Below are 16207 nucleotides of genomic sequence, written 5' to 3'. Positions count from 1 at the left end.
AGTTAATGATATTTTCCAATGAAAACTGGTTTTTATTTGGTTTAAGTGTAGAAGAGTAAATCCCACTATTAAGCCCAGGCTGATTATAGCTTCCCAACATGGATGAATATCAAGAAATAAAAAGAAATCATCATACATAGGGTGTTTGCTACTTCCTACACAGAAGTAATGGCTGTGTATCAAATGTGTAACATTTGAAGCACTCCTCAACATTTCCTTCTTCGCATGAACTAAGCTGGAATGGTCCCTGTAGCCACAATAGCCACAAAACTACATACAGTATTTTGTTTCAAACAGTACTTTTTCCTCTTCCCTAGGAAAAAAGTAGAAGCAGGATTAAATAAACTAGTGATTGTTCTCAGAGAAACAAAGCAGAGAAGAAAAAACACTTGCATTCAGATGACACAATAAACAAAACAGGAAGCAAAGACTGTAGTATGCACACTGCTTGCAACCATGGAACTAAGCTTCCCAGAGTTTATATGTTACTGTGATATCCAAAATGACCTATTCTCTTATCAGAATTTAGGAGTGGCAGGGAATATGAATCCAGTTCCTGCTACAGGTATCAGTGCCAGTCAGAAATCTGAGGCTATCTGAGGACCTAACAATTTTGGACTGGATCAGCCTTAAACAGAGATGATGTCTACAAACATTTCACTGTTGTTGATGTTATGCTGCCTTCAAGTTGACTCTGACCAACAGGACCCTTATCACGATTTATTCAGAGGTCTGCCACGACCTTCTCTGAAGCTGAGAGCATGTGACTTGCACAAGCCATCAAGTGGGTTTCCATGGCTAAACTGGGCTCAAATTCATGTCTCCTGGAGTCCTAATCCACACTCAATCCATTATACCAGGCTGGCCCCATTAAAACACTTATACAAGAATCCTAAAAAACTTTTTCTAGACCTTCAGCCAGAATGTGTGTCACTCAGGAAATGACCATTCTCCTTTAGGGAGGTGATCACAAAAGAAATAGCTAAAAGTATGAGGAAATCCAGTACCATGGTCTACCCATATTACTTCTTTATACATACATATTGTCAATTGTTAATAATTAGAAAAGTTAAGCCCTGATTTTCCACAAGTTAGAGACAAATAAGACCTGAAGGATTCCTGAATGCGCCAGTGAATTTCTTATGGATACAGCTGGTGATTCTACCGAGGCCCTGTTTTTGCTCTAGAATCGAAAGATGAAAAGGCCTTGTTGACACACTTGCTTCTAGGTGCCCTCTAGAGCATTGCAGACACTGTGATATTTCAAGCAGTTATGAATAGTGAATCATACTGGACAACAGCTAGAGAGCAGGTGTTGGAAATCAAGCTCCAAAGTTGCCAAAGCATAAGTAAGAGCACACAGTGACAGTCAGGTTAGCAAAATGCACCAACTATTTAAAGTCACTGAGAGGGGTATTGTGGTGACTGGGAGCGAAATGTCATGAGTACTTTTGATTAGACCCACCTCTATTTCTTTGTAATGTCTGAGTGACGTGAAGCTGCATAAATGTTTGACTTTTATCTAGATATTTATTAGACCAGATGAAAGGGCAATAAACTGAGTCAGAATTCTGGCAAGAGCAGAGCTCTGTGGATGATGGGTTCATGTGTCTAGGAAATGGATCAGTTGCTTCTCAGTAAGAGGTTGCATTCCCTTTGAAGAAAACTTACTCTTTGATCCAGTGTTCACACTGGAGACACATATTTTTACCAGCTTCAGCTGTTTCTGGATGAGGATTGCCTGCCCACTGCTGCCCACACATTGGTAATGTTGAAATGCTCTTTCTGTGGAACTGTTCTTAAGGTTGAAGTTGCAACTGGTACAAAACATTCCAGCAATGTAATGGTAACTGAAATGGCTTATCACCAGCATATTACACCTTTGCAGGGGAAACTGAACTGCTTGTCTACTGTATATACTTGACTATAAGTCAACCTCATATATAAATCGAGGACAGGTTTTGGGGCCAAAATTATGGATTTTGATATGACCTGTGGATAAGTTGAGGGTAAAACTTAGGGGCATGTGACAAAGGATGTAAAGTATGATGCCAAACAACGTAGAAAATTCTGGCAGGCATAATTGTTTGTGCTCATCCTAAAGGCTGGATGGGTGTGAGGGAAGGGATCCATGCTTTTTTTTTGTGCTTCCAGGATGGACTAAGCTCTCGCCTTTTATTACTATATTCAGAGAAAGGGGATGATTCTTTTTAATATATATATAAGAGTTTAAAGTATAGTACTTACCCATGGATAAGTCGACCCAAGTTTTTTTGGTCAATTATTTGACTACAATTTCTAAACTTATACATGAGTATATACAGTATATTTTACTGGCCCAAGTTCATTAAAAGATAGCATAACACCTGTGCTCATCAAGAGAAAACAAAGACCTAGTCCATGGTGGCTCAAAATAAAGTGTCCACTTGCTTGAGCTCCCTCCCAGTCCAAAGGGAAAAGGTACCAAACTTTTGAATTTCAAGCATCTACAGAAAAAGTACGTACTAGTTTCAATAATTTTCCCAAGAAATACAGGTATGCTTCAGATAACAAGGTATATGTATTGCTGGACATTCCCTCTTTAACAGACTATTTGGTACCAGGAGCAGAAATAACATGGAAAGAATTGGGATAAGTTCCTTAATCCCAGAAAGAAGAACAGTTAAACATTGCAACAAATCTGGACAAGTAAAATGAAATAACTAGGTCAGGTACACCTTGCAGAAGTAAAGAGATACAATTAGAGACCACTTGAAGGCTTCCTCCAAAACACATGCAAGGATGGCTCTTTTTCACCAGGCTTCACTTTTCTTATACTAGTAATTTTAGTAGCCAAACTTATAGATCTGCACCATTTTAGCATGCTGGTGATGCAGGTTTATCTATTCTCCCCTTTTCTCTATGTTTTGCTGTTCACATGTGAGATTCTGGAGGTAGCTACAATTTCACTGCCTGTTGGAAGCAGGCATACACAGCTACAGGATAGGCTAAAATCGCATTATTTCTCAGAACAAGCTTTATTGCATTGTTTACTGCAGGCATACCGCTGCAACCCAACACCAAAAGTCTGTTTTGCTTCTCTTCATTCACCATATTTCCAGTGCTGATACTGCAAGAAACCTACAGTTAAAGAATGATAAAGCAAAAGAGAGGCTGGGTAGTCACTGTGTAAAAACGCATTTCACTGTCAGAGGTTTTGTTAAATAAGGTGTCTGTATTTTGCTTTTATCTCTATTGTCATACTGTTTATTTATTATGTTTCTGTATCACTTCCCAGCCTTCAAGGGCTCCCAAAGTGACATAACAAATAAAAACAATAACTACACATTTTAAAAACATTCAAACACTCTTTAAAAGCTGTCTAAAAACAACCCTAGAATCCAGTTTTGAAACAGTTAAAAAAGCAATTTCAAAAATGGAACAGCTCTATTTTGGCTGCCCACTGGAAGCTTAAAAGAAATGGGGCCAGACTAACTTCCTTGGGCAGGGAGTTCCATGGTCGAGATGCTGCTACAAAGAAAGCCCTGTTACATGTACCCACCAGCCTAACTCCTTGAGGTACTGGGAAATGTATGAGGGCCTCCTCTGAAGATCTCAAATTTCTGGCAGGCTCATATGAGAGGAGGTGTGTTTGTATTTTATTATGTACTTATCACTTAGTAACTTTCTAACGTAAATGTTTCCTATATACAACACTTTAAAATAAGTCATTTGTTTAGGTACAAACAAATGCAATTAGAAAATACAGAATAGTTCCAGTAAGCTAATAGCTTAAAAACTCATTCCACTGAAGAATAAATGCTTGATCCATCCATCCAGTTTCCAGACACTACAACTTCCAGAGCCAAGTATTTTAGTACACTGTAAAAATAAGGTAGCCTGGAACCAAGTGCCTGCTCTGGGACAGAGAACCACAAACTGTCCCCCCATCTGCCAGATCCCCTGCAGGATGAATAGAATTTAACAATTTAGCAGCTGGAAATAAGGGCTGCCCAGCCAATTCAGTAATCTCAGCTCTAACAGTATTTCTCATACTGAGGACAAATGCATTCATTTTGGTGTGGCGACAGTAGCAGAAACTGTACTGGTACATATATTTATGTTTATGGGACAACATAATTGAAGTTTTAATTGCATCATATCCTAGGCTTGTTATAAATGAAGAATTCCTCTATCAGCACATTACTCATAATAATCCAAAGACTTTAAAGAAGACCTGTTAGACAACAAAGCTCATGAACCAGAATAAGCCTGTAGATAATGTTACAGAACTGCAATTCTCTGCATTGCTAGCCATCATAGCTAATGGTTAGAGATATTGAGAACTGCAGTCCAAAAACATTTAGAGGGTTTCACAATTTCCCCCTCTGTTGTGGACCAAAAAGAAAAAGAAAAGTTAGCTTCAATTCCAGGTGACAGAACATGGAACTGACTGCACAAAAAGCTCTGGTGTACATTTTAAAGTTGTAAATTCTACAATGACCCATGTTTTACAATGAGGAAACATTACACAGGAAACACTCTGCCCCTACAGAAACTGTCAAGAAAAGGACAAAAAATTATCTTGATAGGCAAGTCTGCAATAACTGTCTCAGATTAAGAATTAGCTCTGTCCAAGTTACTTCATATTTTCCACTTATCCCATCTAACTGTCAAAACCTGACGTACAAAGCAGGAATATACAACTTTGCTCCTTGATGATGTTGGTTTTAACCCATAAACCTGGACCAGGATACTTTATCTCATACTAACCTGTTTATACTTAAAGGTCTTTCTTAGACTAGTTCATATACTAGCAGGTTCATAACAAATAATTACTTGGGACAGAATCTTCTTGGCAGTGTACCTAAGTTCACCGAATACTCTCAGGAGGATTTTTTCATCCTTGTTCTGCTGACCGGCATGGCAAGAGCAGCACCTTTCCAAACAGAGATCAGTTTGGACCCTGGTTAACCATTTTTTTATTCTCCTGTTCATTTTCAGACATTATGTCTAGTTCAGACATAATGACAAGGCACCATTCTTCAGAGCTGAGTGGGAAAGATTGCTTGGCTGGTCCTGTTTGGCTCCTCTTATCAGCAGGAAATCACCTGTGTTTTGTGTAGAATTAAATCCAAAATGAAATCTCTAACGTGCTGGTTTCTTAACAAGCCATAACCATTATGCCAAACTTTGCATTTAGTTTATGTGGGGAAAACTGAGCCATGTGCACTTGTATGCTTACTCTTTTCCTGATCAGTCAGACCTTTACCTTTCTGTTACATATCATAGAAGCACAGAAGCACAGTTGCAAGAGACCACAAGGGTCATCTAGTCCCAGCCACTCCCATGCAGGAAGACACAATTAAAGCACTCACAACAGATGGCCATCCAGTTCCGTTTAAAAACTTTCAAAGGAGGAAACTCCACCACATTCTGAGACAGTATACTTCATGGTTGAACAGCATTTACCATCAGGATGTTCGTCCAAATGTTTAGATGGAACCTCTAGTTTGAATCCATTGTCCTACTCTCTGGAGCAGCAGAAAACAAGCTTGCTCCTTCTTCCTTATGATATCCTTTCAAATATTTAAACATGGACATTATGTCACCTCTTAACCTTCTCTTCCCCACTGCTTCTTCATAATAAATCTAATTAGTTATCAGTTACCTCTTGTATTCTTGAGACTAACTGAAAAAAGAAGCCAGTAGCATGCATTTTTGTAGACTTGTATCTGCTTCCTCAGATGCATGGAATGGAGCAACTGAGGAACTAGACTCTAGTCTATGAAAGCTCATGCTAGCAGCTTCTTTATTTCAGTTAGTCTCAAAGATACTACAAGATTTCTTTGCATAGTGATTTTCCAGACTAACATGGCTATGTCTTTGAACTCTTGTATTCTGTTTTAGTTTTTTTTAATATTTTGGTTGAGATAGATGTTTGTGCCATCAGTGTTTCAGTCACTCTTTAAATCAAGCTATGGACCACATGTGGGCCCCAGGGCCCAACAGCACCCACAATTATTTATTTAGTGATAAAATGCCTCTCTACATCATTTAGGGCAATTTTATCCAAGAGCTTCTCTAACTAGGAACTAGCTGACCTAAACTGAGACTAAAAGTATGGCAAAAATGCCAAGACCATTTTTATCTACCTATCTGTCTGTCTGTCTGTCTACCTATTTATAAGATAACCATTTTAAGGGGTGAGTGTAAAACCCTCCACCATCCCTGAAAGGGGCATCCCCTACTTTAAATTGTTTCAGAATCTAAAATTATTAAAGGATGGCTAGTACTAACAGCACATATAACTAACTAAACAAAAACAGTTAGCTTAAGATGTAGTATACAGAATGTTTTTTATAAATGAATTGTGATTTTTTTTAAAACCTAAAAAGGCACAACAGCCATGAACAGTAAAGACAAAAATACAGTATGCTTTACATTAAAGATCAAGCAGCCAGTGGAAATGGCAGCTCCATGTTAGCACCTCCTATTGCAAGATATGTAGTAAAAATTGCTTGTGTCCTCAAATCATCATGTTGTTCATTTCTCTATTCTTTACTGGCCACTGCTATTGAAGGGTAAGAAAATGAAGAACACAGCAAATCAAGAAGCAGGTAAAGTTTACATGTCTCAGAGGGAAGATCTATAGGCAGCTAACATTTTCAACAACAGCCACACACTTAATGTAACACTGAATTCTGCTCCAAGAAGGCCCTTTAATACACCTTTAATAGAAATGCTCTCATTGTCCAAGATCCTGTACACAAGGACTCAAAACCTTTGTTGGGATACCAAAGGTGAAGAAGCAGTGGCTCAGAGCAATTTAGGACTTCCAAGAGAGGTGGGCATACACCAGCTTTCCTCTGACTGGCAAACAATTATGTGCATCTCTCAAGTAGGCCAGGTAGCTAAATGCCAAGCTACTGCCTTTGGAAGTTACTATCAATAGTTAGTATTGATAGCCATGAAACAATATTCATGTTTGTCATGATCCTTGTTTCCTTTCATTCCTAACACCACCCCATGACAGTTCTCCCCACCCCCAGATCCTAACATTATGTGGCATGATATTAGAAATTTAATATTATATTTAAGGAGACTTGAATAAGAGCTCTCTTTATACGCGCACGCACACACACACACACATTCACTCACTTAAGGAGACAGTTTGACAATCCTTAACCTAATCTTTTTACCACTAATGAAAATCCCTCAAACGAAGCTCCATATTTGGTGTTGACCAATAACACAGTTCTTGCTATCTGATCACTATGCATGTTAAATCTTACCTTTATGGTTTTGCTTCTTAGACATAATAGTTTGTCTGTATTTAGTATGTTACACAGCAAAGAATCCGTTTCCACAAATACCAGAGAATGGCAGATGCAATTCAAGTACTGTTTTGCATCAAGGCAGGAAATGGTAGATATCTGCTTGGAGACAGCAACTTGCCAGCTCCAGAGGCAACAGTTGTCAAAAAGTCCTACTAATCCAACTGCAAATCACAGTAGATCTTTCCAATTAGCATCTATCTTTGGTCAGGAAGTAGCCGTTCGTGTTTATTGTTTCTCAGAATCTGCAAATACATATAAGAGAGAAATTTAATGTACTAGTATGGCAGATACTGCAATCTCTGTGCAAGAGCATTCCTTAAAAGCTTGGTTTTTTAACATCTGAAGGCAATTCATGTTGCTTAAAGAGAAATGCAAAACACAGGGTCAAGAAAAAGCTATCTAGATACTTAGTAAAGTAACAAGCAGACTTTGCCCTGCATGTTGACAGCTTGCAATTCCAAAATCAGTGTTAGTGCATTCTGTAAAAATAAAGTTTGAAGTACAGTGGCCCTCCTATATGCAGCAGATCCATTCCAGACCCCCCCACACACACACGTATGGCAAAAAATGCATAAGCTCAAGCCCTGTTTGTTTTAATGGGGGTATGCCCCCATGTGCAGTGCAGCATGGCGCATGAACCATTTATTCTTCTGGGGCTTGCCGTCCGCGTGACCTTGAGTCCACATATGGCACGGGCGCGCTGTATAAAGGCTTTAACATACAGAATATTTATAACTAATTCACAGATGAAACATAAGATGTTTCTAAGAACATAAAAATATTTTCAATGGATAGGATATATTAAACTAGGAAATCTTTTGCACTTCAGCTGTGTTCACCTGAAACTTTCAGCAGCCCTACCCAGCACAGTCAACAGTAACAGACTGAGGATGTTTGACTTCAAATCAGCTGGAGGCCAAAAGTTTGTCATCACACCACTACTGTAATGTGAAGCTTATCTTAAAATTGTGAGCTTCTCAAGTATTTGATAACATAATGCAATAGAAAACATAGTATTGATGGAGTGGCATGCTCATCTTCCAAAATTCTAGCTCACAATTTAAAAACTGGAACTTACAATTGAGAAAAACCATCTAAATGACTATAAAATGGCTACTATGTTCCACTTTGCAGTTGTTCTCTTTTACCTGTCTAACTAACTTGAATCACTAATTAACAATGACAGGTAAGACATGAGATGGAGTAGAATACACTAGGCTGCTACACTTAAAACATATAACTTGAACTTTGCAGAGCTTAACATGCAAAACATAGTACTATGGTTGGCCTAAACCCCCAAATTATTTAGTCTGTTGTGCAAAATATAAATATTATTTGGATTTCTTGTGAGCCGCCATGGGTCCAATTTGAGAGAAGGGCAGCATATAAAATAGTCTTTGAAGTTCCATTGATTTAATAAAGGACAACAGTAAACATGTTTAGCTACCTTCCTTAATATCCTTTCTTTGCTATAGTATATCAGTCTGTCTTGTTGGTCCTCACATCAACTCAGTCTACAGTTACAGCACGTACTTAAAGTTTAAAGATGAAACAATTTACCATGTTTATGAATGAGCAGTGTTTTGGGCTTCTTGAATATATAGGATTATATTATCTTTTAGTAATCTTTAAGTAACATTTCAAATTATTTTCACAAAAACAAAGCAGCATGTTTAAGAGGGAAAGCTTTATTATGCTTTTCCAAAGTATGGTGTCATATATATCTGCAGGATATTATATACATGTTACTGTCATATAACCAATTGGTGAAAGAGCAGGATACAACTGTAACAACTATACCACTGTCATATAACCAACTGATTAAAGAGCAGGATACAACTGCACCAAATGCAGGGAACCAAACAGAAATGGACAACTGTATGTTGTTTCTTCACACTCCTATGAAGTCCACACTCCTTCACACTCCTATGAAGATAAGCCTACCAACCAGCCAGATGATTTCAATGCTGATTAAGAAAAGATAAGATTTTGGGGGCTACTCCCTTCCCAACAAAATCTGATTAGCAAAAATAGCTCCAACCTTAAACTATGTTTATTCTTACCTTGTGGGTATGTGTATATGTGCCCTTAAGTCACTTGTTGACTTATGGTGACCCCATGAATTTCACAGGATTTCTTTAGGCAAGGTATACTCAGGTGGTTTTACCAGTTCCTTTCTCCAAAATATAGCCTATAGTACCTGGTATTCATTGGCAGTCTCCCATTCAAGTACCAACCAGGGCTGGCCCAACTTTGCTTCCAAGATCTCATGGGATCTAGTGCCTTACCTTACAATAAATAAAACATACCTGATTATCTCAATATGCTGCTACCCTACCAACCATATTAGTTCAAAAAGGGCCTCATCTGAAGCATTTAGTGACTTGTCTTTCTTTGGGAAAAACACCTTTGTTATGATTAAGTGAAAAGTCAGTATCCGCAACATGAAGTAAGATTTGTCAGTCATTGGTTTTAGGTCCTCAATAATTAATTATTTTACCAATAGATCTGAAACAGTTCTATAAAAGTGTCTAAGGCAAATTTATATTTGGATGTGTTTCTACTGTTAGTTAAAAGGCACACAAGTACCAACAACTGTCTAGATTTCTCACTAAATCTACAAGCAATATTCCTGCCATCACTATCTACACCCTGTAGTCTAGACAACAAGTCTATTATCTGTAAGAATTGTTTTTTCATTCTTGATTTCAAACAAAGGAAGAGTTTCTTCTCTTCTAAGCTTTAACAACATCTAAACTATGTAGCAGCATCTGGCTAATTGGCTTTTGAGTATAAGAGTCCCTTACCAAGCTATTTTAATCTTGTTGATCACATATACAAAGTTCTCTACAAGGTGTATAATTTAAAACTTACAATTATTTTCAAACACACATAAGATACTAGATTTACTACAGATAGCAAATACCCATGAGGTCCAGGATGTTTGTCATAAAATATACATGCTTTAGAAATACAAGCATATGTATTAAAACTCAGTGAATTCATATCAAAATTCTTTAGTTTCTAATATATTAAGATGGTCAACTATATTTGAAAGTTAGAATCCCAGATTTAAGTATTATTTATGCAGCACTTTAAAGGTGTAGCATAATACTTGAGTTTTTGCAATTCTAAGCAGACTAATGTGTTTATAAGTTTATGGTCCAATCACAGAGGCAAATGAAGTAGAAAATGAGAGATTTTGTGCTGGAGTCCAGGAGGAAATTGGGTCACACAACAAAACAGGACTTCTTGTTAAACTAGGAAACAGTGTTGGATTTGGCCTGGGATCAAGAAATGAAGCAGGAGACCTGACTGAATGAATTTCGTGAGGCCAACAGTTTGTTCACCACAAACACACTCTTCATGCAGCGCAAGGAGCAACTGCATACATGGAGATCACCTAATGACCAATGCAGAAATTCAACAGGATACATAAATGAAAGCGGATGGAGAAACTCTATACTCGCCACAAAAACAAGGAAGGGAGCAGATTGTGGCAGAGACCATGAACAACTAATAGCAAAGGTAGAGTAAAGCTAAAGAAGAATATTAAATGAACCATCATACCGAAATACAACCTGAAGAATATCACTGAAGAATTTAAAGTGAAAAACAGAGATGCACTATTAAGCTTAACTGAGCAGGAGCCAGAAGAACTCTGGATTGAAGCCAGGAACACTATCAGGGAGGAAAGCATAAAGATACTATCTGTAGTCAAAAAGAAAGATAAGCCTCACTGTATGACAGATGAAACTCTTCAAGCAGTCAAGGATAGACGAGAAGCAAAAATAAAAGGGGACAAAAACAGAACCAGAAACCTGAATACAAATGTTCAGCAACTTGTGCATAGAAATAAGAACTACAGTGCGCCCGCACCATACGTGGGCGCGCCATACGCGGCCTTGAGCATATGCGCTCAAGCCGCGGGGCGCGCACAGGGCGGAAGGGACGGCGCGTCCCATTCAATTGAATGGGCGTGTGCACCCGTTGCGCCCTGTGCGCTCCCGCACCGCCGTGCACAAGCCCCATTGTTTCCAATGGGGCTCGAGCATAGGCGGAATTCACTTTACGCGGCGGGATCCAAAGCGGATCCCCTGCGTAAGGCAAGGATGGACTATACTATAATCCACGCAATGAAACAAAAGCTGACAACAAAAAGGAAAGAACAAAAGACTTTTCAATAAATTCTGAGCAATCAAAGGAAAATTTGAACCAAGAGTGGGGATGTTTTACAAACATTAAAGGAATGCATTGCATGATCAAACAGAAATAAAAAAAAAATGCAATGGAAACAATACACAGAAGAACTCTATAAAAGAAATGAAAGGATGACTGCTTCATTTGAGGAAGAACTATATGAAGATAAATGAAATAAATTAATGTAAAACAAAAGAAAAGAGACAAAGCTCCAACTTTAGAAAGTGAAGTGGAAGCTGCACTCATGGGCACTTGGGAGAACTAAATCAGGAACAGATGACATACAAATAGAGCTTCTCCAAGCTACAAATACAGAATCTACTCTACTCTACTCTGGAAAACAAAACAATGGCCCACAGACTGGGAACACTATGAATATAGTCCAATCTCCAAGAGCCTTATCACATGAGAAAGAAAGAAAAAAACGGAAATGGAACCAGAGAGTAGTGGCTTTCTATGCCTTACTGCATGACATCATAGCACTTCAGTTCTCTTCCAGCAGGAGACAGTTGTAAAAGCCTGTCTTTTGTCAATCTGGTATTTCCAGCTACACAAAAGATAATATAATAATAATATGCTTTATTTATATACCGCTCTTCCAAAGCGATCAAAGCAGTTCACAGAATCATTTAAAACTTTTACATCATAAAAGCAGCATCTCAATGTATATATCAATAAAAACCAATAAAAACCAATCGAACATCGATAAAACATGCAAACAATAAAACAGGGAAGGAATCTATCAATTGTGGTTAATCATTCGTATCAGGGGAGACAGTCTCTATGAGGAGTCCGAAGGAAATGCTAATCGGAAGAGGTAGGTCTTTAAAGCCTTTTTGAAGGCGTCCAATGTGGGGGTCGTACGAAGCTCTTCTGGAAGTTTATTCCAGTACATTGGTGCAGCTTCTATGACCATCTCCCATGGAAAGAGAACTCAAGCACTAAGAAATTATACGGTAAGGTACAGAGAAAGGTACTCTCCAGCTCCACTACAGCTCCATTTTCTGCTTTCTTTCCTTGTTCAAAAACCAAGAAAGGGGGTAACAGGAATTAGTATAATCACAGGACCACTGCATTAATCTCCTATACAAGCAAAGTGATGATCAAAACTCTACAGCAAAGACTCTCACCGTACATGGAGTGGGAAATGCCAGATGTCTAAGCTGGAGGTTCAGGAAAGAAAGAGGCACTAGAGAAGATATAGCAAACATATGCTGGATAATAGAACATACTAAGGAAAAGAAAACCGTCCTGTGCTTTATAGATTACTGCAAAACATATGACTGTACACATCACCAAAAATTATGCATCACTCTTAAAGAAATGGGTGTCCCACAACAATTGATTGTCCTGCTGCATAGCATATACTCAAGTTAACTGGCCACTGTTAGGACAGCATAGGAAGAAACAGAATGGTTTCCATCTGGCAAGGAAGTCATGCAAGGCTGCACTGTACCACCCTATCTGTTTAATTTTTATGCTGAAAATATTACATGTAAAGCAAGATTAGACTTAGAAGAAGGAGGCATGAAAATTGGAGAAAGGAACATCAACAATCTAAGATATGCAGAGAAGACCACAGTACTAGCAGAAAATAGCAAAGAAATCAAAAGATTATTGAAAGAAGTCACGGCCCCGCAAGGCAGGTTTACAGCTGAACATTAAGAAAACAAAAATAATGACAATACAGTGCGCCCACGACATACGCGGAAGGGGTGGTGCGTCCCATTCAATTGAATGGGCGCGTGCGCCCGTTGCGCCCCACGCGCGCCCGCGCCGCTGTGCACATTGTTTCCAATGGGGCTCGAGCATAGGCGAAATTCGCCTTACACGGAAGGATCTGGAACGGATCCCCCACGTAAGGCGAGGACGGACTGTAGATGATCTACATAATTTAAAGTAGCTGATGAAGACATAAAAATGGTTCAAGATTTTACATATTTGGGCTCAGTCATTAATCAAAGAGGAGACTATAGGTCCAAAACACACTGCAGAATTAATCCATTTTGAGACCACTTTAACTGCCTTTGCCCAGGAAATCCTAGGAACTGTAGTTTCTTGTGGCACCAGAGCTCTCTGACAGAGAAGGCTAAATGATTCCCTAGCACTGAGCCAGAGCAGTTAAAGCAGCCTTAAACTGGAGTATTTCTGCAGTGTGTTTTGGACCTATAGGCTGGAAATCAGAAAAATACTAGGAATGGTAGCTATAAAGGAATTAGGCAAGATGCTGAAAAACAAAAAAGATTGCTGAATTCTACAGTTAGAATGGTCTACACCATAGTATTCCACATCTTTATGTATGGTTGTGAAAGTTGGACAGTAAAGAAAGCTGACAGGAAGAAAAGCAACTCATTTGAAATGTGGTGCTGGAGAAGAGTTCTGTAAATACTGTGGACTCCTAAAAGACAAATAAATGGCTCCCAGAGCAAATGAAGCCTAAACTCTCCCTAGAAACCAAGAAGACTAGACTGAGGCTGTCGTACATTGGGCATACCATGAGAAGAAAAGATGACAATGCTTGGTAAAATGGAGGGGAATAGACAAAGAGGAAAACCAAACAGTGGATGGACAGATTCAGTCTGGGAGGCCATGGCCTTGAGTCTGCAAGACCTGAGCCTGGCAGCTGAGGACAGGGCGACTTGGAGGTATCTCAGCCATAGGGTTTCTGTAAGTCAACTTGGCAGCAGTTAAGATAGTCAATAAGTGATGTACTCCACTTCTGCACTCTATGCGCTGCTGGTAGATTTCAAAGGGAAAAATTGCATCCATTCCTCTGAGAGAAGGCCATTTCCAACGCCTCAAAGGGATGCAGGATACACTCTAATTAACAATAATAATTGTAAGCCGCTCTGACAGCCTTTAGGGCTGAAGGGCGGGGTATAAATACCATTAATAATAATAATAATAATAATAATGCAGCTTCAATAGCAGCCAAGGATGGAGCCAAAGGAGCCACAACCCGGGTGACCACATGTCATAACCACAAAGGAGGACAAGCCACCACAAAATGGAGGGCATTCAAGAAAAATGCAGGACACAGCAAAAAGCTGAAGGCTTTGGTTTGGAGGTGGCTAGGCGGGTGGGCATGTAGGCAAGAGGCTTCAGCAACACACACAACACACACACACACCGTCCTCCAAGCTGTCTTCGTCCTCTTTGGACTTCTTGCCTACAGTCGCCATCCTGATGGAGCCCAAATATGGAGATATCCTCAACTACTAAATATGAAAAGCCCTTCAACCTTCTTGAGACGGTTAACAGGTGACAAGATAGCCCTGTTTAGGTATCTGAAGGGGGGTCGCAATGAGGATGGAGCAAGCTTGTTTTCTGCTGCTCCAGAGAACAGGAATAACGGAGGGAAGCTCCAGGAAAAGAGATCCCAGCTCAGCATTGGGAGGAACTTCCTGACAGTCAGGAACACACTCCTCCCTCTCCTTTCCTGGAGGTCCTTAAGCAGAGTCTGGATGGGGTTTTGTCAGAGGGGTGCTTTGACTGAGAGTTCCTGCGTGGCAGAAGGGGCTGGGCTGGATCAGGGCCCTTGGGGGCTCTTCCAACTGTGCTGTGATTCTGTTTCCATGTCTTCATCATTAGAACTGCGCGGATCCTCTGCGGCCATTAATTTTTGTTTCCTTCACGTTCAGCTGTAGGGCCTTGGATCCGGGAGGAGGAGGAGAGGAGGGGGCAGTGCACTCCTTCCACGGCCAAAAGCGTTGTGTATGTGAGAGAGAGAGAGAGAGAGAGTAGAAAATGGACTCCAGACACCCCTCTCGAGGCAGAGGCTGAAGCCCCCTTTGGTTCACGTGTCGCCGAGTTCAGACGAGATGAGACACAGAGGGAAAAGAGGGCCGTTCTCTACCCGCTCCCCGCTCCCTCCTCCCTCACAACAACCCTCCCTCCCTCCCTCCTCCTCCCGGTTTCTGCCCCCGAAAAGCTTCCTCTCCGCTACCAACCGCCCCTTAGGCTCCCCACAACCGCTATCGCCCCTTTTTACCTCAAGCCGCCGCCGCCGCCGCAATAAGCTCCGGAGAAGAGAGCCCCGCCCACTAAGGCGCGAGAGCAAGAAAGAGAAAGAGAAGAAGAAGAAGAAGAAGAAAAGGCACCGAAGGGTGTACGAGCGCCGCAGCCAATCGTGAGGAGGCAGCCCTTCCTGCTCCAGCCAATAGGAACGGCCTCTGGTTTAGCCAATAGGAGCGAGGGAGCAACGAGTTCCCGCCTCCTCCTCTCTTTTTCTCTTCTCTTCTTTAGCCACCGGCTGTCGCTGTTTGCGGCGGCTAACCCAATCCGCCTTGTCGTTACAAGTGGCCAATCAGATGAAACGAAACAAAATTTTCGCCCACGGGGGACCAATCGCCGACGTTGTGAGGGGAGGGTCGAGCCAATCAGGAGGCGCGGAGAGGGGCCAGAGACTGCGGGAGGCCAATAACGAGGCGCCGAGGAACAGTCGCTCGCAAATTCTTTCTCTCTCTTCCCCCCCCCCCCCAGCTTTCAGGTGAATGAGAAGGGAAGATACACGAAGTGTTTCCGGAAACAGCCGAGAGCAGGATCGAAGACCCCAGCCGAGCTTTAGGGTTCTCTTCTCCATAGGGCTGTTGCGAGAGCCAGCCTGGCGTAGCGGTTTGAGAGTTGGACTATGACTCTGTGAGGCCAGGGTTCGATTCCGCGCTCGAGCATAAAAACCCATGGGATGA

General features: G+C 40.6%; 1 protein-coding gene across 3 annotated transcripts in view; it reads right to left on the bottom strand.

The window, feature by feature from the left end:
* Window positions 1-15530, bottom strand: part of SPATS2 (spermatogenesis associated serine rich 2) — an 83669-nt gene extending 68139 nt beyond the window's left edge. The window contains exons 1-2 of one of the 3 annotated variants that reach the window (XM_089477627.1): window positions 15511-15530; window positions 7275-7561 (exon numbers count right to left, since the gene is read on the bottom strand). In XM_089477627.1, coding sequence (XP_089333753.1) covers window positions 7275-7299 — 25 coding nt within the window. In that variant the 5' untranslated portion in view covers window positions 7300-7561; window positions 15511-15530. Of the gene's footprint in view, window positions 1-4752; window positions 4772-7274; window positions 7562-14649; window positions 14929-15510 lie in introns of those variants that run through there. The other 2 variants (XM_089477626.1, XM_089477640.1) reach the window with 2 other exon arrangements.
* Between the last annotated feature and the right edge of the window lie 677 nt (window positions 15531-16207).

This window comes from Sceloporus occidentalis, unplaced genomic scaffold, assembly GCF_023333645.1.
Source record: "Sceloporus occidentalis isolate IW3139 unplaced genomic scaffold, rSceOcc1.0.p SCAF_1, whole genome shotgun sequence".
NCBI lineage: Eukaryota > Metazoa > Chordata > Lepidosauria > Squamata > Phrynosomatidae > Sceloporus > Sceloporus occidentalis.
Note: the sequence above shows the minus strand (reverse complement) of the source record. Positions and strands in the feature narration are given on the sequence as shown.